Source organism: Oncorhynchus mykiss, chromosome 7 (genome assembly GCF_057628025.1).
Source record: "Oncorhynchus mykiss isolate SJ-2025 chromosome 7, ASM5762802v1, whole genome shotgun sequence".
In the NCBI taxonomy this organism is placed as follows: domain Eukaryota; kingdom Metazoa; phylum Chordata; class Actinopteri; order Salmoniformes; family Salmonidae; genus Oncorhynchus; species Oncorhynchus mykiss.
In genome coordinates this window covers 64,454,586-64,481,049 of record NC_143028.1, presented here as the reverse complement: position 1 = coordinate 64,481,049, position 26,464 = coordinate 64,454,586, and the positions used below count along the sequence as shown (strand labels likewise).

Here is a 26,464-nt window from a genome sequence, read left to right as displayed (position 1 = left end):
TGTCTATTAATCTGAGAGTGGTTATCCCTCAGCTTTTTACCAAAACAAAGGCGGGGCCGACGTGTTGCTATTGTTTCTTCTGTGGATTTGCCCTTTAAAACAGCTGCATATTATCAAGATATCAAAATATCAAACAAAAAGGTAAAGTATAGGCCTATAGTAATGCAGCATATGGCATTCATTTTTCACATGTAAATATAACTTTTCAGTAGTGTTCAAAGCATGGCATTCCATGAGGGCAGCATTTATTGTTCAACACAAATCAATGAGCCCAATCCGTCCTCCATGACAACAAAATCATAAACAACAGAGTAGGGCTGGCTAATAAGTTCCTAGTTTTGGGGTCATGCTCAGGTAAAACAATTTGGCTAATCTATGCTTCCATATTTTCAGTCCTATTCTTGAAGATCAAGGGGTATAACATTTATTGGAAAACTGGAATTCTGATAGACTTTGGTTTTTATTGTAAAGATATAATTTAATCATATTATTATATTTAGTAGAAAGCAATGGGTTAGAAGAAGCCTACATAACCAACACATAAAGTAACATTTAACATCCATATTTGGCCAGCTATATAAACTTTAAACATTGATCTATCCTGCAATAGATGTCGTTCAATTGGTGCCTCTTAAGGGGAAAGCAATCTAAAAGTAACTGAATGCAATCAGATTACGTTACTGAGTTTGGGTAATCCAAAATTTATATTATTGATATTGATATTAGTGTTTGATCTGATTTTAAAAGAAATGCCGATAGTGGACAACCTTGTTTTACTCCTCTTAACAGTTTAATACTTTTTGAGAAATAACCATTATTTTCTTTTTTACACCAAGGGATACTATACATAGCTTTAACCCATTGTATAAGATATTCTACAAAAACTCAACCTAGACTTTGGAATGGTCAACAGTGCCCTACCAGAGGATCTCAAGCTGAGTCCTGACTATGGAGATACAATATCAGAGATATAGGATTGGGCTAAACCAAGCCTAACCTTAAATGTGATTAATAACATTATGTATAACTCTCTCCAGATCAGTGACTGAATTTTTTTTTGCGATATTACTTAGATGGTAAAAGCAGGACTGGACAACGTTCTTTACATTCAGTTTGAGGTTTAGGTCATGGTCCAAGAAGACAGCAAGGTTTCTGGCTGTGGGCTTTACTGTAACGGATTTCTCCTCTTCGTCTGAGGAGGAGTAAGGATCGGACCAAAGCGCAGCGTGGTAAGTGCTCATGATTTTTAATAATAATCCAAACTGAACACTGAATAACAAAACAACAAAGAAACAACCAAAACAGTTCTGTCTGGTGCAGACACACAAAGACAGAAAACAATCACCCACAAAACACAATAGAAAATAGGCTACCTTAATATGGTTCTCAATCAGGGACAACGATTGACAGCTGCCTCTGATTGAGAACCATACCAGGCCAATCACAGAAAATCATAGAATAACTAACATAGACAAGCCACCCAACTCAACGCCCTGACCATACTAAAACAAAGACAAAAACAAAGGAACTAAGGTCAGAACGTGACATTTACGTAGGTGAACAAATTACCAAGATTATTTACAGTTTGGGTTCTAGCAAGGTGCGGGCCAAATAAAACAACCTTCTGTTTCTTATCAATGAGCTGGAGAAAATTGTCAGACATTCAACATTTGATGTCAGCAAGAAACTTGTGAAGGGTAGCTACACTAGCTTGGTCACTGGGACTGATTGGTAAAACGCTGCATGTCATCCTCACAGAGGTGAATCTGAATGTCATGATCGCGGATGATGTCACCAAGGTTTCCCATGTACAGGGAATGTACAAGGGAAAAAATAGTGGGGCCCAGATTCGACCCTTGAAGGACACAATAGTGAATAGGTGCTGTGGAAAGGTTATTGGGTTTCAGCCCCCTGCTGTCCAAGGCACTGTCCATCTCTGTCCACACAGACATATTTCATCTAACTAACCTGCTACACTCAATTTCACCACCACAGCTGTTGTTACGTAGTGCCAAAATCAATATCTTTGTTTTGACAGTTACCTTATTCAAGTCTGATATCTATCGCTTTAAGATAGATTGAGTTCCATCCAAACGGCTAGCTGGCTCTGTCAAACTCAAGACCAAATATGGATTTTTCAGGGGCATCTCACTCTTCCGCTTCTAGGAAATTTGACTTGTCTCTTGGAAACAGATCTCTCGTGGCAGCAGGACCACTGTTCATGTGACTGCAGTTGCACTGCACGATACTGTCCATGCTGATCTGGTTTTAATAGTCTTATAACAGTGAATGGAATGTCAGTTATATCTAGTGATATACAGGTAACTTCCTATCCATCTAATTGCCAAACTATCCTTGTGGCAGTCCATTTAATGAGTTGTCAGCATTGAACTTTTTTATATTATTTCCATACACTTTGCCTGCATTGTTAATTAAGGGCCCATTGCAGTTGAAACAGCTGATAAAACTAACACTAAAATCGTTTTTTTTTTAGCAGTGTTATATCCTGATATTTGCTGGTTGAAAATACAGAGGCTATTATTGCCCATTTGAATTGAAATCTAGTAAGGTACTTAAAGTACTTAATTGTTACTCAGAAATGATTTGATATTGATATAAACACAGCTGCATTTGGAATTTAAAAGGAATTTGGCATTTAAAGGAAAATCTTCCTGGGGTCCACACAAAACACGAAACATTACAAAATACAGAACATTAATAGACAAGAACAGCTCAAGGACAGATCTACATACATTTCCAAAAAAGGCACACGTAGCCTATATATCAATTCATACTCACAAATGATCTAGGTCAAATAGGGGAGAGACGTTGTGTGGTGAGGTGTTGCTTTATCTGTTTTTTGAAACCAGGCTTGCTGTTCATTTGAGCAACATGAGAAGGAACAACGTTCCATAATGGCTCTATATAATAATGACTCTATATAATAATGTACACTTTCTAGAATTTGTTGTTGATTTGGGAACTGTGAAAAGACCCCTGGTGGCATGTCTGGAAGGATAAGTGTGTGGGTCAGAGCTGTGTGTAAGTTAACTATGCAAATCATTTGGGATTTAACACATTAACGTTTTGCAGTCAGTCTCTCCTCAACTTTTAGACAGGAGAAACTTGCATGCATAGTAATTACAGTTGAAGTCGGAAGTTTACATACACCTTAGCCAAATACATAAAACTCAGTTTTTCACGATTCGTGACATTTAATCCAAGTAAAAATGCCCTGTCTAAAGTCAGTTAGGAACACCACTTTATTTTAAGAATGTGAAATGTCAGAATAATAGTAGAGAGAATTATTTATTTTAGCATTTATTTATTTCATCACATTCCCAGTGGGAATGTTTACATACACTCAAGTTTACATACACTCAATTAGTATTTGGGAGCATTGCCTTTAAATTGTTCAACTTTGCTGAAACATTTCGGGTAGCCTTCCACATGCTCCTCACAATAAGTTGGGTGAATTTTGGCCCATTCCTCCTGACAGAGCAGGTGTAACTGAAGCAGGTTTGTAGGCCTCCTTGCTCACACATGCTTTTTCAGTTCTGCCCACAAATGTTCTATAGGATTGAGGTCAGGGCTTTGTGATGGCCACTCCAATACCTTGACTTTGTGGCCCTTAAGCCATTTTGCCACAACTTTGGAAGTATGCTTGGGGCCAGACTCATTTGTGATAAAGCTTTAACTTCATGACTGATGTCTTGAGATGTTGCTTCAATATATTCACCGAATTGTCCTTCCACAAGATACCATCTATTTTGTGAAATGCACCAGTCCCTCCCGCAGCAAAGCACCCCCACAACATGATGCTGCCCCCCCCCCCCCCCTCTATTTTTGTTTCATCAGAACAGAGGACATTTCTCCAAAAATTACGATCTTTGTCCCCATTTGCAGTTGCAAAGCATAGTCTGTATTTTTTTATGGCGGTTTTGGATCAGTGGCTTCTTCCTTACTGTGCGGCCTTTCAGGTTATGTTGATATTGGACTCATTTTACTGTGGATATAGATACTTGTGTACCTGTTTCCTCCAGCATCTTCACAAGGTCCTTTACTGTTCTGGGATTGATTTGCACTTTTTGCACCAAAGTACGTTCATCTCTCGGAGACAGAACGCAACTCCTTCCTGAGCAGTATGACGCATGCATGGTCCCATGGTGTTCATACTTGCGTACTACTGTACAGTGCCTTTCGAAAGTATTCGGCCCCCTTGAACTTTGCGACCTTTTGCCACATTTCAGGTTTCAAACATAAAGATATAAAACTGTATTTTTTTGTGAAGAATCAACAACAAGTGGGACACAATCATGAAGTGGAACAACATTTATTGGATATTTCAAACTTTTTTAACAAATCAAAAACTGAAAAATTGGGCGTGTAAAATTATTCAGCCCCTTTACTTTCAGTGCAGCAAACTCTCTCCAGAAGTTCAGTGAGGATCTCTGAATGATCCAATGTTGACCTAAATGACTAATGATCATAAATACAATCCACCTGTGTGTAATCAAGTCTCCGTATAAATGCACCTGCACTGTGATAGTCTCAGAGGTCCGTTAAAAGCGCAGAGAGCATCATGAAGAACAAGGAACACACCAGGCAGGTACGAAATACTGTTGTGAAGAAGTTTAAATCCGGATTTGGATACAAAAAGATTTCCCAAGCTTTAAACATCCCAAGGAGGACTGTGCAAGCGATAATATTGAAATGGAAGGAGTATCAGACCACTGCAAATCTACCAAGACCTGGCCGTCCATCTAAACTTTCAGCTCATACAAGGAGAAGACTGATCAGAGATGCAGCCAAGAGGCCCATGATCACTCTGGATGAACTGCAGAGATCTACAGCTGAGGTGGGAGACTCTGTCCATAGGACAACAATCAGTCGTATATTGCACAAATCTGGCCTTTATGGAAGAGTGGCAAGAAGAAAGCCATTTCTTAAAGATATCCATAAAAAGTGTTGTTTAAAGTTTGCCACAAGCCACCTGGGAGACACACCAAACATGTGGAAGAAGGTGCTCTGGTCAGATGAAACCAAAATTGAACTTTTTGGCAACAATGCAAAACGTTATGTTTGGCGTAAAAGCAACACAGCTCATCACACTGAACACACCATCCCCACTGTCAAACATGGTGGTGTCAGCATCATGGTTTGGGCCTGCTTTTCTTCAGCAGGAACAGGGAAGATGGTTAAAATTGATGGGAAGATGGATGGAGCCAAATACAGGACCATTCTGGAAGAAAACCTGATGGAGTCTGCAAAAGACCTGAGACTGGGACGGAGATTTGTCTTACAAAAAGACAATGATCCAAAACATAAAGCAAAATCTGCAATGGAATGGTTCAACAATAAACATATCCAGGTGTTAGAATGGCCAAGTCAAAGTCCAGACCTGAATCCAATCGAGAATCTGTGGAAAGAACTGAAAACTGCTTTTCACAAATGCTCTCCATCCAACCTCACTGAGCTCGAGCTGTTTTGCAAGGAGGAATGGGAAAAAATTTCAGTCTCTCGATGTGCAAAACTGATAGAGACATACCCCAAGCGACTTAGAGCTGTAATCGCAGCAAAAGGTGGCGCTACAAAGTATTAACTTAAGGGGGCTGAATAATTTTGCACGCCCAATTTTTCAGTTTTTGATTTGTTAGAAAAGTTTGAAATATCCAATAAATGTCGTTCCACTTCATGATTGTGTCCCACTTGTTGTTGATTCTTCACAAAAAAATACAGTTTTATATCTTTATGTTTGAAGCCTGAAATGTGGCAAAAGGTCGCAAAGTTCAAGCGGGCCGAATACTTTCGCAAGGCACTGTATGTACAGATGAACGTGGTACCAAGGATGAACCAGACTTGTGAACATCTACAACTTTTTTTCTGAGGTCTTGGCGGATTAATTTAGATTTTCCCTTGATGTCAAGAACAGAGGCACTAAATTTGAAGGTAGGCCTTGAAATACCTCCACTGGTACACCTCCACTTGACTCAAATTATGTCAATTAGCCTATCAGAAGCTCCTAAAGCCATGACTTTATTTTCTGGAATTTTCCAAGCTGTTCAAAAGGCACAGTCAACTTAGTGGATGTAAACTTCTGACCCATTGGAATTGTGATACAAGGAATTAGAAGTGAAATAATCTGTCTGTAAACAGTTGTTGGAAAAATGACTTGTGTCATTCACAAAGTAGATGTCCTAACCAACTTGCCAAAACTATAGTTTGTTAACCTGTTTGTAGACTGGTTTTTGTTTGGAATTTCAGATGACTGATGTGCCCAATATAATTGATAGCATTGGATAGAAATCACTCTGATGTTTCTAAAACTGTTAAAATAATGTCTGAGTATAACAGAACTGATATGGCAAGTGAAAACCCGAGGACAATCAATCCAGAATCTTTTTTTTTTAATATGTGGAGCACTAAGGCAAACATAGTCTCTTTGAGCGCGTAATCGAGGGAGCGCTCTTCGTTATTTTACTTCCTTATTGAACATTCTCTGTATGAAATATTATAATTTATTTAGATATTAGACTACCTGAGGATTAATTAGAAATGTCATTTGACTTGTTTGGACAAACTTTACCAGTAACTTTTGGGACTTTTGTCTGCCTGTTGAACGCGTGCATTACTGAACTTAATGACGCCTACTAAACAGACTTTTGGGGATATAAAGAAGGACATTATCGAACAAAACGACCATACTGTGCCGTATCGAAGAGCCCTCACTGCTGCTCGATCATCCTAGTTTTCCAACTTAATTAAGGAAAATAAGAATAATCCAAAATGCCTTTTTGACACTGTCGCAAAGCTAACTAAAAAGCAGCATTCCCCATGAGAGGATGGCTTTTACTTCAGCAGTGATAAATTCATTAACTTCTTTGAGGAAAAGATCATGATCATTCGAAAGGAAATTTGCGGACTCCTCTTCAAATCTGCGTATTCCTCCAAAGCTCTTTTGTCCTGAGTCTGCACAACTCTGCCAGGACCTAGGATCAAGGGAGACAGAAGTGTTTTAGTATTATATCTCTTGACACAATGATGAAAATAATCATGGCCTCTAAACCTTCAAGCTTCATACTGGACCCTATTCCAACTAAACTACTGTAAGAGCTGCTTCTTGTGCTTGACCCTCCTATGTTGAACATAATAAATGGCTCTCTATCCACCGGATGTGTACCAAACTCACTAAAAGCGGCAGTAATAAAGCCTCTCTTGAAAAAGCAACACCTTGACCCAGAAAATATAATAAACGATCGGCTATATCGAATCTCCCATTCCTCTCAAACATTTTAGAGAACGGTTTGCCTTCCTGAAGACACAGAATGTATACGAAACGCTTCAGGCTGGTTTTAGAACCCATCATAGCACTGAGACTGGGCTTGTGAAGGTGGTAAATTACCTTATAATGGCTTCAGAACGAGGCTCTGCATCTGCCCCTTATCCGAACCGGATGGTAGGTGTTCCGAAGGTCCAATTTGGAAAAGATGGTTGCTCCCTGGAGAGTGTCGAAAGCTGAGGAGATGAGTCGTAACGCGAAACGGTTTTTAACCGTAATGTCATTGAGACCCCGGTAGTCGATACATGGATGCAGGCGGGGAGGAAGAGAGACACATAAACCAAGCAGTGAGAGTGTCCTCAATATACCCTTCCATCGTTTCGGTCTCCGGACCTGACAGGGAATAAAGTCACCCCAGAGGAGGTGTAGTGCCCGGGAGAAGGTAGATGGCACAGGCTTAGGGCCGATGCGGAGGAACCGAGGTGTCACAGGCCTTGCTGAAAACCTCCCGGAGGTCCTGGTATTCCGCAGGAACAACGGAGAAGTTCGTGGCTTCTCCCAAGCCCGCAGAAAGATGTCCCAGGGCAGGCAGTGCCGACTTCAGGCAATGTACATGGCAAAACGGGCTCCAACGCAGGATATAACCAGTTGCCCAGCTGATCAGAGGATTGTTCCTCTGGAGCCAGGAGAACCCCAAAACCACAGGTTCATGAGGGAATTCAATTGACAGGAACTCCATACTCTCACTGTGATTGCCCGACACTCTCAGGTTAATGGGAAACATAGTGTTGTTGACTCTGCCAATAGAGCTCCCATCTAACACTCTGACATCCATGTGAATGGAGAGGGGTTGTGGGGATTCCCAGCTCCGAGACTAGGGTATCGTCCATAAAGCTCTCGTCGGCCCATGAGTCAATGAGCACCCGGAGAGATTTGGGGTAGCATGGAGAGAGGTATGAGCAATGGAGGATAGGAAACTCCCCATACGACTCAGCAGCGTACTCATAGCTGCTTCATGAGCCTCGGTTTTTAATGCGCAGATTGCTAAGAAATGTCCCGTAGCTCCACAAAATAGACAGCTCTGAGTGTTAGGTTTGCATACGTGCTCAGCCGGAGACAATCTAGCCCTGCCCAGTTGCATGGGATCCGAATGAGGTGAGTCGGCAGCCCTCAGTCTTTCCCGAGTGAACTCTGGTGACATCGGGTTCACTCGGATATGTAGACTTCGGGGCTCTCTGGTATTCCTTGGAGGCGAGGTGGGAATCGAGGGCAAGCGAGGGCAAAAGGGTACAGATTCCCTCTCCTTCCTATGTTCTCGTAGCCTCCCATCGATCGGGGGAGTCAAGGTCCATTGGCAGCTCCCAGGCTGCGAGTTCATCTTTGATCACCTCCAATAATCTGTGAAGGAACATGTCGAACAATGCTTATGGGTTCCAGGCACTCTCAGCTGCCAACGTGCAAAAATCCACCTTGTTGTCTGCCACACTACGGGAGTCTTGGCGTGGCTGGATCGAACACCTTCCGTACTTCTGCCATGAACTCCTTCAGAATGAGGCAGATGGCGGACTGTTGCTCCCACACCTCTGTAGCCCAGGCAAGTGCCCTCCCGGACAACAGCATTATGAGGTTACGAGCGGTCCGAGGGGAAAGAAGAAGGCTGCAGCTCAAAGATGAGAGAGCACTGGGAGAGAAAGGCCCTGCAGGTCCCAGAATCTCCAGTGTAGTGCTCCGGAGGAAGTAAGTGGTGTTCTCGGGACAGGGGTAGGCTGGGAAGAACCATCGCTGGTGGCGATAACTCCTTGTGTCTTCCAATGGTGGCTCTTTGATGGGAGATAACATTGTGGATCTGGTCTGAGTCTGCTGGGTCTGTCATGGCAAAGGGCAGGTTGAGGGCAGGCAGGGGTTCGTGATCAGGTCAGAGTCAGGCAGGTACAGGACGACAGGCAGGCTCGGGGTCAGGGCAGGCAGAATAGTCAGAACTGAGAAAACTAGGATACAGAACTTGAGAAACAGGAAGACGGGAAAGTATGCTGGTAAGACCTGACAAGACAAGAGGAACTGGTTACAGACAAACAGAGAACACAGGTATAAATGCACCGGGGAAAATGGGGAAGATGGGCGACACCTGGAGGGGGGTGGAGACAAGCACAAAGACATGTGAAACAGATCAGGATGTGACAAGGTTATTATTGTGGAGTAACTACAATGTTGTTAATCCATCCTCAGTTTTCTCCTATCACAGACGTTAAACTCTAACTGTTTTAAAGTCACATTTGGCCTCATGGTAATATCTTTGAGCGGTTTCCTTCCTCTCCGGCAACTGAGTTAAGAAATGTGACTGGGTGTGTTAAAAAAGTGTAATTAAGTGTAATTAAAAACTTAACCGTGCTCAAAGGTATATTCAATGTTTGCTTTTATTTTACCAGTCTACCAATTTGTGCCCTTCATTGTGAGTACTCAATATCTTGCCTCAAGACATTTCAGCATTTCATTTGAATTCATTTGTAAAAATGTCAAAAAACATATTTCCACTTTGACATTATGGGGTGTTGTGTGTAAGCCAGTAACAACAAAGCCAGTAACAACAAAATGTGGAAATAGTCAAGGGGTGTGAATACTTTCTGAGGGCACTGTATACATAGCCAATAGGGCCTGGGGACCATAAAGACAGATGGGATGTTCAATGGCGATACAGCTTATTAGATAGAAGATAGAGGATCGCAGTTATTTGGAGCATTATTGTCTGGTACTGTGGCTTTGAGTAGGCCAGAAGGCTAATGTGATCAGTGATGTCCAGTCTGCCAAGTGTCATATAGCAGTGATTGGCTTGACTCTGGGTCAGACACCAATCTGAAAGTGAAATCTCAGCATCCTGACTTTCCCCCATGACCCAATGGACTGGAGCTGGCTCATCATTATATAATGTACTGAGTCTGACAGCCTGGTCTCATGATTTAGTGGTCATATATTGACATTTTGAATGTCAGTATGTAATAAAAAAAATAAATTTGACCAGTTATCTAGTCTTGAGTTTCCACCATAGTCACAGGAAGGGTCAAGGTTAAGGGTCAAACTATCTTCCCAGGCTTTGGTTGAAACCTTTGACCAGAACTGAAGAATTCACCTTAATAATAAATAAATAGATAATCTGGATGATAAAGCATATGCATCTATCATCGCATTTGCAGACAAACAGTAAAATACTATTCCTAATGTGATGACTAGGAATATGTCCAGATTTGGTACCAGTAGCCTAGTCACTGCAGGTTATTGAACTCAACAACTATTTGCAAAAATTACCTTCTGTACAGAGCACACACTCGAGGTCCAGGGGTAAATTATTTTAGGCTGTCCGGGAAATGTTGTCCTTTTACAACAAAAAAAAATCCTAATTTTACAGATTGGAGAAATTAGCATAATATTTTTTTATACCACAAAAAGACAAAAATGACAGGCTACTTTGATATTGACAAACTGAAAACAATTAAAAAAATGATCTCCTCTTGAATGCAACCAATAACGTATGTGTACGAAAGGGAGACACATAGATTGAACAATATGATGTCAATTTAATCTAATTACAAACATTTTGCTATTTTTAATTTCACTCATTGTAAAAATGCACTGAATTCAAGGATTTTCTACACAAAGGGTATTTTCTAATTCAACTCATTAAAGATCACATGATCAAACTGAATCCTTTTTGCAATAGTTTACCATTGTGAACATACGGCCAATGTTCAGAATGGTAAACTATTGCTATAAGGATTCAGCCTGATCATGTTATATTTAAATGAGACATTATTGAAACACAAAAGCTGTCTTGTTTGTAGAGTTTAATTAGACAATACCCTTCATGTTCACAGAGCTGCTCAATGTGTCTTCACATACAGAGTCTTGAAGATATTATGGGCAAGTTACAAAGGTCGTACAAGACAAATAACAAGTGGTCATACTGTGCCAAAGAGTTGGACTAAGATAGACATCTGATAGGACTCTTACTGCATTGGGTTTCATGGGTGCTCAACAGGGGCACCGCTCCATGTGTCAAGGAAAGTATGACTTGAGAAAGAGAGATTGATACAGTAGATTTTGACAGCAAGTTGCAAAGAGAGGAGATTGAGAATGAGAGAGCAAGTGAGAGGAACAAGATAGAGAGTGTGGCTGGGGGATGGACAAAGACAGAGAGAAATAGGAGGGGTTTTAATACTGCCTCTCAAAAAAAAAATGTTTTAATGAGGTACCAGTGAGGAGAGGCGGTCACACACACACCCACACCCACAACCCAATCCACACTCAGACTCGCTCAGGCATTCAGTCAGTGAAGACAGATATGGCTAAGCAGAGCTGAACTTCTTGTCAGTCAACGTCCGGACATTCATCTTTCCCTCATTTGGTGTCACTTCTTTCCTTCTCTTTTCTCCTCATCGTTATGCACTTCAAGTGGGAAATAATTGAATCACCACCAGAGAAAGGAACTTTTCTCCAATGACTCTAAAAGTGGACTCTACTCTTTTCTACTTGCCTAGGTCAGCCAGATGAACACACACAAACCAGCCCACAAAGCCAAGGTAGGTCCCCCACTCTGGAACCTTAGCATTTTGGGCATCTTATTCTGATGTCAACTTGTATCATTCCAAGCTTTCTTTGTTGAGGGCAAAAATTATGGGCTGGAAATTGTGAGCTGAATGCTAGATATTTTGCTATCAACATTTGTTATCGACATTAATGACATGTATTTATTTGTTTTAAATGACGTATTCATCATGGCTGTGGATTTTGTTTAGAGTATAAGGTCTAAGTTTGCAATTCACACAGAGAGTGATGCTTTGACTTGATTAAAGGCAAGTTTATTTTATTAAGCCACATACTTTGTGTGAATTTGACAAGACAGTTATTGAGTTGTAATTAACTGCATTTACTGTAGTAGCCTAGGCAATGCACAGAGAATGGTTACTGTTACTGTGAAGAAGATTGATGGTTCCAGTCTGTACTGTGAAACACACCCAGTGTAGCCAATGGATCTTAGGGAGCGAGAAGAAATATTGGAAGCATTATTTTGTTGCTTATGAAATGAGCTTGGGATGCGTCACAGGTTTATGAAACAACTTCTGTGGCCCAGCTAAAACACACAGTACCACACTGAAAAGTTAACATCTAGGATGACATAAGAACACTGTCTTTTTTTTAAATGTCTCTTCTTGAACTTATTTGCTGAGCTCAGCAGATATCTCTCTCTCCTGTGGTTCTTGTTGGTTCCTTGAGCTTCTAGTTTGTGTAACCATTGTAATGCCTGAAAGGCAATCCTGTAGGTGTATTCATAGCCGCAGGAAGTAGTTTGGGGGTGGGGGTGCTGCGTTTTCTGCGACAGGCAGGCTCTTGGTGTATCATACATGTATATGACCGTAGTGAATGGGATGGATGGGGAGATGGGTTGTGAAAAGAGGAGTAATTGAAGCAGACAAAAAGCCACAAAGGAATTAGTCAATTTCCTGCACAAAGACTTCACAAGTTTAAACCCCTTAATAAGGTCAATTTTCGTGCCCCCGTGGAAATGTAATTAGCATAAAAATAAATATATCAGTTCAAGTTAGAGATATCTGCTGTTTTGCATGAGATGCGTCTCAATCCACCACATCCGGCTATGTCTCACATCTGTGTTGAAGGGTGACAGAGCTAGAGCAGTGTTTGTCAGACCATGGGACATCCTTAAAATTGGTCTTCTCACAAACTAGTCTATCGAACGGTTTGGCCTACAAAAGACAGACGAGTCTCTCATGAACACGTAGATGTCGGTTGTTTTGTTCTAGAATGCTCACAGGCCTCACAAGACTCGCCTGAAGGTCCCCAGGTACCAGTTGAAAAATTCATGGAAGTATACTGATAAAAAATAAACTCAACATGCAACAATTTCAAGATGTTATTTAGTTACATTTCATAAAAGGAAATCAGTCAATTTACATGAATTCCTTAGGCCCTAATCTGTGGATTTCCTATTACTGGAAATACGGATATGAATCTGTTGGTCACAGATACCTTAAAAGAAATTGGCTTCACAGTGTGCCTCAGGATCACATCACAGTATCTCTATGCATTCAAATAAAATAAAATCAAAACGTATTTGTCACTTGCGCCGAACACAACAGGTGTAGGTAGACCTTACAGTGAAATGCTTACTTACAAGCCCTAACCAACAGTGCAGTTAAGTAAAAAAAAAAAAAAAAAGGATTAGGTAAACAATAAATAAGTCAAGATATAAAAAATAAAAATAAAAACTGTCAAAAAGAACAGTAGCGAGGCTATACACAGGTGGTAGCGGTACAGAGTCAATGTGCGGGTGCATCGGTTAGTCGGGAGGGTGGAGGGGTCGGGGGTGGGGGGGGGGGGGGGGGGGGGGGGGGGGTAGCCATAAGATTAGCTGAGTGTTATGGCTTGGGGGTAAGAACTGTTGAGAAGCATTTTGGACCTAGACTTGACGCTCTGGTACCGCTTGCCATGGGGTAGTAGAGAGAACAGTCTATGACTGGGGTGGCTGGAGTCTTTGATCATTTTTAGGGCCTTCCTCTGACACCGCCTGGTATAGAGGTCCTGGATGGCAGGCAGTTTAGCCCCAGTGATGTACTTGGCCGTACCCTCTGTAGTGCCTTGCGGTCTGAGGCTGAGCAGTTGCCGTACCAGGCAGCGATGCAACCAGTCATGTTGCTCTCGATGTTGCAGCTGTAGAACCTTTTGAAGATCTGAGGACCCATGCCAAATATTTTTTGTTTCCTGTAGTGGAATAGGCTTTGTTGTGTCCTCTTCACAACAGTCTTGGTGTGTTTGGACCATTCTAGTTCGTTGGTGATCTGGACACCAAGGAACGTGAAGCTCTCAACCTGGCTAGGTCTCTGACGTCCTCCCTATAAGCTGTTTCGTCATTGTCAGTGATCAGGTTGTCAGTGATCATTGTTGTGTTGGCTGCAAACTTAATGAAGGTGTTGGAGTCGTGCCTGGCCATGCAGTCGTGGGTGAACAGGGAGTACAGGAAGGCACTGAGCACGCACCCCTGAGGGATTCCAGTGTTGAGGATCAGCTTGGCATATGTGTTGTTACCTACCCTCACCACCTGGGGGCGGCCCGACAGGAAGTCCAGGATCCAGTTGCAGAGGGATCCATTGATAAAATGCTAATGTGTTTGTTGTTCATAGCTTATGCCTGCCTATACCATAACCCCACCGCCACAATGGGGCACTCTGTTCACAACATCAGCAAACCACTTGCTCACCCAATGCCACACGTTGTCTGCAGTTGTGAGGCCGGTTGGACGTACTGCCAATTCTCTGGCAACAGCTTTGGTAGACATTCCTGCAGCCAGTATGCCAATTGCACACTCTCAAAACTTGAGACATCTGTGGCATTGTATTGTGTGACAAAACTGAACATTTTAGAGTGGTCTTTTATTGGCAAAATGCACCTGTGTAATGATCATGCTGTTTAATCAGCTTCTTGATATGCCACATCTGTCAGGTCTATGTATTATCTTGGCAAATAAGAAATGCTCACTAACAGGGATGTAAACAAATTTGTGGACACAATTTGAGAGATATAAACTGTTATGTGTATGGAACATATAAAGTGTACGGAAATATATATGGGATATTTTTTTTCAGCTCTTGAAACATGGGACAAACACTTTAAATGTTGCGTTTAGATTTTTGTTCAGTGTAGATATGGAGACTGTTTAGTGACAACAATGAGGGGTTAAATACATACATACATTACATACATTACATACATACACACACACACACACACACAAAAGTATGTGGACATCCCTTAAAATAAGTTGATTTGGCTATTTCAGCCACACCCATTGCTGACAGGTGTATAAAATCAAGCACACAGCCATGCGAACTCCATAGACAAACATTAGCAGTAGAATGGCCTTATTGAAAAGCTCAGTAACTTCAACGTGGCACCATCACAGATGACACCTTTCCAACAAGTCAGTTCGTCAAATGTCTGCTGTTACTGTGAAGTGGAAAATATAGAGGTTTCAAGTTCCATCCCAGTGATAGAAAGTTGTTTTTGAGATTTGAATGCCTCAACTTAACCACTTTTGCAATAACTTTGAAATGTTACATTTGAGAAAATGGATGAATGTCTAATTTTGACCTATTTCAGATACCAGACACGAATATGATCATTCCAATGGCATGTCTACATCTATGGGATCAATGATTCGCATGAAAAGTTCAACAATTTGCCACAATCTGGTGTCTGTTACTATGACTGAAGATGTGAATTATGTCTGAATCCTTAAAAGTAAAGCATTTTTTGCTAGCGTTTTCACAGAGAAGATGATTGATAAGCATTATGATAGACTGAATAATCTCCTCCTTTATTTATTTTCCTTCTTTCCCTTCCTGTACTATTGGGTGGAATTCCCTGGCGCTGTGGTATGGAACCTGGCTCAAACTGCTCAGACACAGGGTATTCTGAAACATGCAACAGCGTTAACCCCAATAGAAGGGTGTCATGTACGGAGCTGAGACGATCACATTTTCGAATGCAACATTTTGCAACTATTCTGTTAGATTCTGGGTACGATAGCAAATTGAAGAAATTAATGATTGTATCGTCCTTTTTTTGTAAGATGGATTAAAGTGGGCTTGGATGATACATAGGTGCTATCCTATGATTCTAAATATTCTGTGTTCAAAATATGATGCTCTCCGTCAAACAGTGCATTTGTCGCAAATGTCAGAAAATGCACCCAAACCTTAAGGGAAATCAGCAGTTGCTACATACATTTTTCTACTCATAAATTAATGATATTATACACCTATTGATTCCTGAAGAATATACAGTGTCTTCGGAAATTATTCACACCCCTTGACTTGTTACAGCCTGAATTTGAAATGGATTACCTTTAGATTGTGTCACTGGCCTTCAAACAATATTCTATAATTCCAGTGGAATTCTGCTTCTGGAAATGTTTACGAATTAGTAAAACATGTAATGTATTGAGTCAGTAAGCATTCAACCTTATGGCAAGTTTAAATACGGACTCACTCTGTGCGCAATAGTGTTTAAGTAATTTTTAAATGACTACATCACCTCTGTACCCCACACATACAGATAATTGTAAGGTCCCTCAGTCGAGCAGTGAATTTCAAGCACAGATTCAACTACAAAGACCAGGGAGATTTTCCATTGCCTCGCAAAGGGCACCTATTGGTAGACATTGAATATACCTTTGAGCATGCTGGAGTTATTAATTACACTTTGGTTGTTGTATCAATACACCCAGTCAAATCAAAGTTTATTAGTCACATGCGCCGAATACAACAGCTGTAGAACTTACAGTGAAATGCTTACTTACAGGCTCAAACCAATAGTGCAATAAAAGGTGTGTGTGTGTGTGTGGGGGGGGGGGGGGGGTAAGTAACTAAAGAAAAACAGTAAAAAGACATTTGAAAATAACAGTAGCAAGGTTATATACAGACACCGGTTAGTCAGGCTTATTGAGGTAGTATGAACATGTAGGTACGGTTAAAGTGACTATGCATATATGATGAACAGAGTGTAGCAGTAGCGTAAAAAGAGGTGTTGGCGGGTGGTGGGACATAATGCAGATAGCCCGGTTAGCCACTGTGCGGGAGCACTGGTTGGTTGGGCAAATTGAGGTAGTATGTACATGAATGTGTAGTTAAAGTGACTATGCATATATGATAAACAGAGAGTAGGAGCAGCGTAAAAGAGGGGTTGGGGGGGGCCACAATGAAAATAGTCTAGGTAGCCATTTGATTACCTGTTCGGGAGTCTTATGGCTTGGGGGTAAAAACTGTTGAGAAGCCTTTTTGTCCTAGACTTGGCACTCCAGTACCACTTACCATGTGGTAGTAGAGAGAACAGTCTAGGACTAGGGTGGCTGGGGTCTTTGGTCATTTTTAGGGCCTTCCTCTGACACTGCCTGGAGTAGAGGTCCTGGATGGCAGTAATGTACTGGGCCGTACGCACTACCTTCTGAAGTGCCTTGCGGTCGGAGGCCGAGCAATTCCCTTACCAGGCAGTGATGCAACCGGTCAGGATGCTCTCGATGTTGCAGCTGTAGAACCTTTTGAGGATCTCAGGACCCATGCCACATCTTTTTAGTTTCCCGAGGGGGAATATGCGTCCTTCCTAACTAAGTTGCCGAAGAGGAAGGAAACCGTTCAGGGATTTCACCATGAGGCAAATGTCGACTTTAAAACAGTTGAGTTTCAAATCAAATGAAATTGTTTTTTTCACATACACATATTTAGTAGATGTTATTGTGGGTGTAGCGAAATGCTTGTGTTCCTAGCCCCAACAGTGCAGTAATATCTAACAATTCGCAACAATACACACAAATTTAAACGTAAAATAATGGAATTTAAAAATATAGAAATATTTGGATGTGCAATGTCAGAGTGGCATTGACTAAAATACAGTATAATATAATTTAGTATATACATATGAAATGAGTAAAGCAGTACATAAACATTAAAGTGACTAGTTATATGTCTATGTACAGTGGGGCAAAAAAGTATTTAGTCAGCCACCAATTGTGCAAGTTCTCCCACTTAAAAAGATGAGGCCTGTAATGTTCAACATAGGTACACTTCAACTATGACAGAAAATCACATCATGTTTGGGGCAAAGGACTAGGGAGTATTGTTCAGGATAAAAATAAACAAAATAGAGCTAAGCACAGGTAAATTCCTAGATGAAAACCTAGTTCAGTCTGCTTTCCAACAAACACTAAGAGACAAATTCACCTTTCAGCAGTACAATATCCTAAAACACAAGGCCAAGTATACACTAGAGTTGCATACCAAGACGATATTGAATGTTCTTGAGTGGCCTAGTTACAGTTTTACTTAAAAATTGGTTTGAAAATCTGTAGCAAGACTTGAAAATGGTCAACAACCAACTTGACAGAACTTGAATGTTTAACTATAATGTGCAAATACTGTACAATCCAGGTGTACAAAGCTCTTAGAGACTGAACCAGAAAGACTCACAGCTGTTTTCAATGCAAAAGGTGATTCTAACATGTATTGACTCAGGGGTTTGAATACTTATGTAAATGAGATATTTCTGTATTTCACTTTCAATACGTTTCCATTTTGTCAATATGGGGTATTTTGTGTAGATGGGTGAGCAAAAAATACCCCTCGTCAACAGCCAGTGAAATTGCAGGGCGCCAAATTCAAACAGAAATCTCAAATCAAATTTCTCAAACATACAAGTATTAGGCACCATTTTAAAGACAAAAAAATCTTGTTAATCCAGCAACAGTGTCTGATTTCAAAAAGGCTTTATAGTGAAAGCTCCACAAACGATTATGTTAGGTCACCACCAAGTCACAGAAAAACACAGCCATTTTTCCAGCCAAAGAGAGGAGTCACAAAAAGCAGAAGATTATTTATCACTAACCTTTGATCTTCAGATGACACTCATAGGACTTCATGTTACACAATACATGTATGTTTTGTTTGATAAAGTGCATATTCATATCCAAAAATCTAATTTTACATTGGCGTGTTATGTTCAGTAGTTCCAAAACATGCAGTGATTTTGCAGAGAGCCACATCGTTTCTCAGAAATAATCATCATAAACATTGATAATAGATACAACTATTATACATGGAACTTTAGATAAACTTCTCCTTAATGCAACAGCCATGTCAGATTTAAAAAAAACTTTACGGATAAAGCATTGCATGCAATAATCTGAGTACGGCGCTCAGAGCCCAAACCAGCCAAAGAAATATCCGCCATGTTGTGTAGTCAACATTAGTCAGAAATAGCATTATAAATATTAATTTACCTTTGATGATCTTCATCAGAATGCACTCCCAGGAATCCCAGTTCCACAATAAATGTTTGATTTGTTCGATAAAGTTAATCATTTATGTCCATATACCTCCTTTTGTTAGGGAGTTTGGTAAAGAAATCCAAACGCGCGTGCAAGTCCAGCGGAAAGGTCAGATGAAAGGTCTAAAAAGTTATATTACTGGTCATAGAAACATATCAAACGAAGTATAGAATCAATCTTCAGGATGTTATTGACATAAATCTTCAATGTCTCAAGCGGAGAATTCCTTTGTCTGTAGAAAAGCAATGGAATGCGAGGTAACTTTCACATGACTTTCACATGACTGTGCGTCACGAGCTCGTGGCAGACCTCTGACTCATTCCCCTCTCACCCCTTTCACAGTAGAGCCTGCAATAACTTTCCAATGACTGTTGACATCTAGTGGAAGCCTTAGGAAGTGCAACATGACCAATATCCCACCTATCTTCAATAGGGGCTGAGTTGAAAAACTACAAACATCAAATTTCCCACTTCCTGGTTGGATTTTCTCAGGTTTTTGCCTGCCATATGAGTTCTGTTATAATCACATACATCATTCAAACAGTTTTAGAAACTTGAGTGTTTTCTATCCAGCGCTACTAATAATATGCATATATTAGCATCTGGGACTGAGTAGCAGGCAGTTTACTCTGGGCACGCTTTTCATCCAAAAGTGAAATGCTGCCCCCTATCCCAATGAAGTGAATACATTTTGAATTCAGGCTGTTACACTCAACATGTGGAATAGGTCAAGGGGTATGCATACTTTCTGAAGGCACTGTAAATAATAAATGCCACATGAACTTAGTTTAACTGTTGTACCCCATCAGAACCCAAAATATAATCTTGTTTGTAAACAAAATACATGTAAACAAACTGTATAGCCTCAAAACATGTACTTAACTATAGTGGTGACATCATGTATGGTCATTCATTGGATCCATTTCTCTGTGTATGATTTTGAGAGGGATTACATTTAAAAGCTAAACATTTCTTCCACATTAACGGACGCTACTAATAGAATTGTTTCTATAATTGTTTGATATTCTGTTCTCTCAGAAAGGCAAGTCTTGGAATTCCTCTCTACAGGAAACAGCTTCAAGATGTAGTAATAAGATTATTTTATTGTTAGATTATCATTGCATTTGATTTTTTAATGAAAATACATAATTCATTCATTTGAAAGCCGTCATTCTAACAAAAATCTCTATATGTACTTTTTTTTCAACAAAAGTCCTCTTTTATACAGTGGGTCACAAACGGTCTTCAAATTAAACAAATAACTACTGTGCTCATATTGTTGGGATATTGGAAGCAGGGTGTTTACATGAGTTGAGTTAATTGAAATAAAAATACTTGAGTGCTGTTGGAGGGTTTCATTAGAACACCCACCCATCAATAACTGTTGTTTTTGGCCTCCACGGTGCTAGCCAATGTGTACATTAAGATTTTATTCACATGATTTTTTTCTGTTCTGTTTCAAAGATGGGATGAATGTGACCAGTGGCTGATGTCTGTATATGTCTTGAAATGAAGTGTTCTCTGGTGTACGGTTAGGGCCAAGACAGAATCTATGGAGGCAACATCTTCTAATGAACATCTTCTGATGTTATTTCAATATTATAATTTTTTTTATTATTATGGCATTAATCCATATAACATTTTATACTGTTGCGAAACATATCAATCTATCAATTACATATGCCGCTTTTGCTGTGAAAGAAAGGAAAATAAATAAGCCCACAGGTTCCATCTGGTCATGATTTTGGGGAGAGTAACCATAAAATACAAATGCCGTATCGTAATTTGATCCTCCTGTTGTTGTAGGAAACGCAAACTTGTATAGCCACAGGATGTGTGTGTGTGTGGTGGGGGCAGGGGAGCTGGGGAATGTTTGGCTGCGTTATAGACAGCTATGTTGGAGTAAAGGCCCAGTGCACTACTTTAAAGATTTAAATGTACTCCTTATGATTTTGCAAGTGGTGCTGCATCACCCCCCCCCCCCCCCCCCCCCGGAAGCTATGAACTTGTACTGTTTTAAAAAGGCTTCTAAAGTTTGTAATTTCCACTTGAACATTTCAGACTTGATAAGCCCTAATGATAATTGTATCGTGTACGTGTGTGTGCATGTGTGTGTGTGCGCATGTATTTGTTAAAGATGACATCTTTACGTCCTTGTAAAAAAGAGTAATACTAATTTAAATTACAAGTTGTAAAAATGACAACATTTTCTTGAAACAAGTGTCTTCAATCAGGTAGAACCAAATAATTTGTATTCTCTCACTCTTTTTTGATGTGATAGGATATTCTGTTAGCTGTTCACCTTTCCAGATGTTTATAACCAGTGATCTGCAAGAGTATGGGAATTGGCAGCAGAGACACTGCAGTGCTTTACAATCCCTTTCAGTATGACCCTTACAAGTTGTGTAATCAAAAACTATTGTGTTCCCAAATAAACAAGATACAATATGATTTTAAATGAAACTAGCATGATTTTATTGACTATCAAATTTGAAGACATATCCAAAAATGTGTCATACCCCATGTGACCTAGAATTGTATATACTTAATATGTAATTTAGTTATCACATGTGGATAAAAGGCACTGTTGTGCCTAACATTTTGCAACTCATTAATTAACAATATTGAACCCGATGTAGATCTTTGCTCTTCTTTATGGGAACATATGGTTCAGTGTGAACTAAACTTTGACTTGTAGATCCCTAAGCAGTAGTTGTAGTGGAAATATAAGTTGTTGTAGTACTATGTAGTACTATGTAGTAGTGTAATAATACTGCTCTGTTCATTTCAGGCTAGGCATTTGTGCTTTGTCGTCCTCTTCTGCTTCCCTTTGGCGTGGGCTGGCGTCCCTGGTCCATGTCGGCACTCTGTGACAAAGGGTCACCTCCTCAACCTCAATCGCCTGGTGAGGACACCTCATACCACACTACATCATGCAATGTTAGACTTCAAACAAAAAAAATAAACTTGAGATAGTTGCTTTCAATCACTCAAACTGTCATAACACAAGCCTGAACATATTGATGTTGATGATGAAAGGTTTCCTCCCAAGTTAGTTAATGTATTATCTAAATGTAGGATTTTTCCTTTGTGATCCACACACAAAATGTGGCAGCCGTGAATTCTGTATGGCTGCATGACTGAGTTCCACACTTCACTGTTTGGATCTTTGTTTACCATGCAGATTGACAATCAGTTGGAGAATGGCTGTTCAATAACCTATGTATTTACTGAGCTCCAGAGTTTGGTGAGTATTTCCTTCCTACTACACTGTAATTACAACTTTCACAACAAAATGAGTTTGATGCGTGCACCTAAAGGATATTATACCATAGATAAACATCACAACCAGTCACTGTCAAGGTAGTCTTGTTCTTTCAAGATGTGCCAGGCTGGCATACAGATTCAAACTAATGCTCACTTCTGACATTACAGGTCTAAGTTCATAACATCTCTTGCTCCATCCAGCCTTTACGGCAAAAATTGAATTATATTTAGAAAAGTATAATGCCATGAACGAACCAGGTTGTTCATCCCCTGGAAGGGAAATGTTTTGAAAATACCTCTGAACTGTGCCAAGTTACAGTAGATAGAGAGAGCTGTGTGGCAGTACGGAGTTACAGGTTAACTGTTTACTGCAGTGGGCTAAATCAGGGTCACACAGAGTGTTTCTGGTTACGGGCTTCAAAAAAGACCCCTGTACCATGTCAGATAGAGTTTGAATGTATTTTGAGTTTGCATCCCAATATTATACATGAAAGAAGACTGAAATATAACTAAACTGTTTGACATTTAAAAAAAAATGTAAATGCCGGTCTTTCTAAGGCTTATTATTTTGATAACATTCCACCCATGCGGCCACTAGGTCATTTGACTGCAGGAAAGGGCTATCAAGGTCTCTGAAATGGTGAAGGTCTGTTTAAAAGGTTGTGCCAAAAACAACCACAATGACCTGTTGGTATGTAGCTAACTTTTCCTGCACCTCCAATTAAGTCTAGTGATACAGGAAGCAAAGTCACTGTGGCTAAGTGGAAATGAATGTTGAGTCATGAGTGACTTCCAGGTCTGCTTTGGAAAGGAGGTTCAAACCTCAATGGAAATCGGTGTTAAACAAATGCAGTGACGATAGGTTTCTTTCTCCTTTGAACCACAGAGTGAAGTCTGTTATGTGAAAGCAACATTTCCACAAATCCTGGAGCTTCTGAACACAAACTTCAATTATGTCATGAAGTCGGACAACGGGCGCTATGTCAAATCCCTGAAGAAGGTCATATACAACCTTTACTCCCACAACTGCATACCCGAAATCAACGAGGAGATTGAGGTGCGTGCTACTTACTTATGAGCATTGCTACTCTAGTCTGGGAATAGGCGTAGCTAAATCTCTTCCAAAGGTCCGTTGGATTGTGTCAGACTTCAACTTTTATTGATGGCAGCATAATTACTTCTTAGAAGTAAACAAAGTGAAACAGTGCTTGGGTGGTTGGTGCATGAAGTTCAGCCTTATTAAATTGGACTATTTGAAAAGGCATAGTAGTATGCAGTGATGTTAATGTTTCTTAAATTCCAATAGGACATGGTAACTCTAAACACATTGCTTTATTACAATATGGCTCCTTAGATATATATTATTTTCTCTAGACATTTTAAGCTGCTCAGTGATCATGGTTGTTAGATAGATGAAGTAGGGATAAGAAAGTAGGGATAAAATACAATCAATCAATCCAGCTTCCTCAGACCTCAAATCAATTCAATTTACAGAGTACAGAGGAACAGTCACCAATATTCAATTTAGCATCGAATTCTTTCTTCAATGAGATTGTGACCCCTGATATGGCAGGGTTAACAGAATATGTTTAACAGCATGGAAAAAAAATGTGATCTCTTTTAAGTTGGCTTGGGGAGGTAGCAGGGCCCAGAAGACAGCATAAGCATGCACACTTCAGAATGCCAGTAAGTCTGGGCAAATCATCTTGTCTATATTAGATTAGTGTTAGATTAAGGTCAGACATGAGACTGGTGCCCCGGTATGTCTCTGGGTACCCTGTGATGATGGTATCAGACAATGGTCCCTCTTCAGGTGACTCCTGTCTCTTAAGGGAATGCTTGTCCAACATCTACACTGAAGTTCGGGCTGGCTAAATGTGTCTGTAGTCTTATCCAGTATCAAATATTAAATTAACTCCTTTTCAAAACAAATTACTGGACCCAATCAGAGTGATTGATTGTATAATTTCTGTTGATTTCTTTCAATAAAATAAACAATTGTACTATTTTGAAATACTTTTACTTTCAAGTAATTTGTTTTAGAGTGCTTCACAAAACCCTTTTAAACTATGAAATACTGAAGACTTAAGCCAAGGTGGCCAATAGCCAATGAAGTGGCATTGGAAATAGACACTTTCATTTTGTTTCTAATAATTATCTAGAATAGCCTGCTCCTCTTGTAACTTCCTTCATAGGATCGGAGTTTTCATAGTTAGTTGATGAAACATTCATTAGGTATGAGGCATTAACTGAGTGCCAATAAAAACAACTTGAAAGTATTTCAGGATGTTTTGAATTGTTTGTAGAGAATGTGACCCATCCCGTCACCACTCTCCCTCTCTCCTCTTGTCTCTGTCACAGGACAACCCAGTGAAGTTTGTGAGGGTGCACAGCACCTCACCCAGAGAGGCTCTGAGGAAAGCCCGTGGGGTCATTGAGATGTACATGACCCTGATGACCAAGAGCAACGGGCCTGTTGACTGGAACTGTGAGGAAGAGTACGCTGAGGATTACTCAGAATCCGCCACTGTCCTCCCCACCCAAACCAAAGGTAGAGTGAGATTAATTATACTATCCATTAATATCTATTCTAAGAGACAGTTGAAGTCATTGTGAATTGTTTACCGTCTCCCATAACTACCACATATTTTTTGATTGTTTTTGCTGTTTGTCCCCCGTAGTGGAACATTTCATGAGCGTAGGCTTAAAGGATCATCTTTCATTTGGAATGGCAGGCTTAAAAGTTGAGGAAAATATAACATTATAGCCCATTTAAAAACCAGTCAAGGCCTAAAGTATCAACAGAAAATCTGGGAAACACGCATCTAAACAATGCTTGATTTTCAAAAGCCAGCAAAAGTCCCAGCAATGTTTTAGAGATTGTGTACGTGTTTACTTTGCTGTTTAAGAACCAAACATTTCTTGCCACACATGATTACTCCAAGCTGTTTTCAGACTATTCTCTTAGACCTACTTATCATGACCATGTTAGACAGTTCAAGGTGTCCACCCAAAAAAATGCACCCCCCTCCAACATAAAAAATATTTTCACATGACCTTCCCCTTGTACTGTAAATAAAATTGCACACCGCCCCCCCCTCATAGAATTAACTCTAAATAATGTTTACCACCACAAATAACAATAACTAAAGCGACCATGCGTTTATAAACGTGGATATCGACTTTGCCACTTTTGTGGCACAGTCGATGCCAAGCAGAGCTACAGGCCAGAAAGTTGAGGGTTCACCGATCACCACGGACGAGCTCATGCTCCCTGTTTGTTTCTTTAGGCCTACATTACAAGCCGGCTGCAGACAATGACGAGTTGGGAGGAAATTAGGTTCACACAATTTTGATGCCATATTTACTAATGTATAAAATATATGCAACAAATTTTAGACCAACATGTTCAAATGTGAAAATACACAACCAATAAACAAAGAATACCGACTTTGATCACTTCAATATCACGGTTTGCATTTTCAACATCACAGTAAATAGACAATGTCAAGCTCGACAAACAGAAAATACATCCTTACCTACCTTGAAGGTCTATCCAGTATTAAAGGCTTGGCAATCTCCAAATGTCGTTAAGCTTTTTGGTACAGATGTCTCTTTCCATTCAACAAATGTCTGCCGCCAAGTTTGCATTGATTGATTAATTTTATTTGTCAGTAAAAAGACAGTATATGGATAAAGTACATGCTCAACCTCCAGAGGAGTATGAGGGGAGTTTAATCCCAATTCTTACAATCTTGTTTTGGATAGTCTATAGCTTATTCTTTAGATCACATGTGTCAAACACAAGGCCTGTGGGCCAAATCCGGCCCATGACATCTCTATCTGGCCGCCCAATGATTTGGGTTGTCAATTCAATTAGGCACGCTTCCATTCAGCCCACGATGCGCTGCACTCCAAGTCACAGCAAGTGCTGCCAACGTGCTGCACGCCAAATGGAATTGCAACACACACACACAACCCCCTCCACCAAGGGGTGCTAAGGGTGCTGCAACACTCCCTGAAAAATTGGACCG

General features: G+C 40.3%; 1 protein-coding gene across 2 annotated transcripts in view; it reads left to right on the top strand.

Annotated features, from left to right (window-relative positions):
• Window positions 1-11,576: 11,576 nt before the first annotated feature.
• Window positions 11,577-26,464, top strand: part of csf1a (colony stimulating factor 1a (macrophage)) — a 29,623-nt gene continuing 14,735 nt past the window's right edge. Inside the window, exons 1-5 of one of the 2 annotated variants that reach the window (XM_021610384.3) lie at window positions 11,577-11,850; window positions 21,955-22,068; window positions 22,348-22,410; window positions 23,317-23,487; window positions 24,792-24,981. In XM_021610384.3, coding sequence (XP_021466059.3) covers window positions 11,818-11,850; window positions 21,955-22,068; window positions 22,348-22,410; window positions 23,317-23,487; window positions 24,792-24,981 — 571 coding nt within the window. In that variant the 5' untranslated portion in view covers window positions 11,577-11,817. The remainder of the gene's footprint in view (window positions 11,851-21,954; window positions 22,069-22,347; window positions 22,411-23,316; window positions 23,488-24,791; window positions 24,982-26,464) is intronic. The other variant, XM_090242329.1, reaches the window with a different exon arrangement.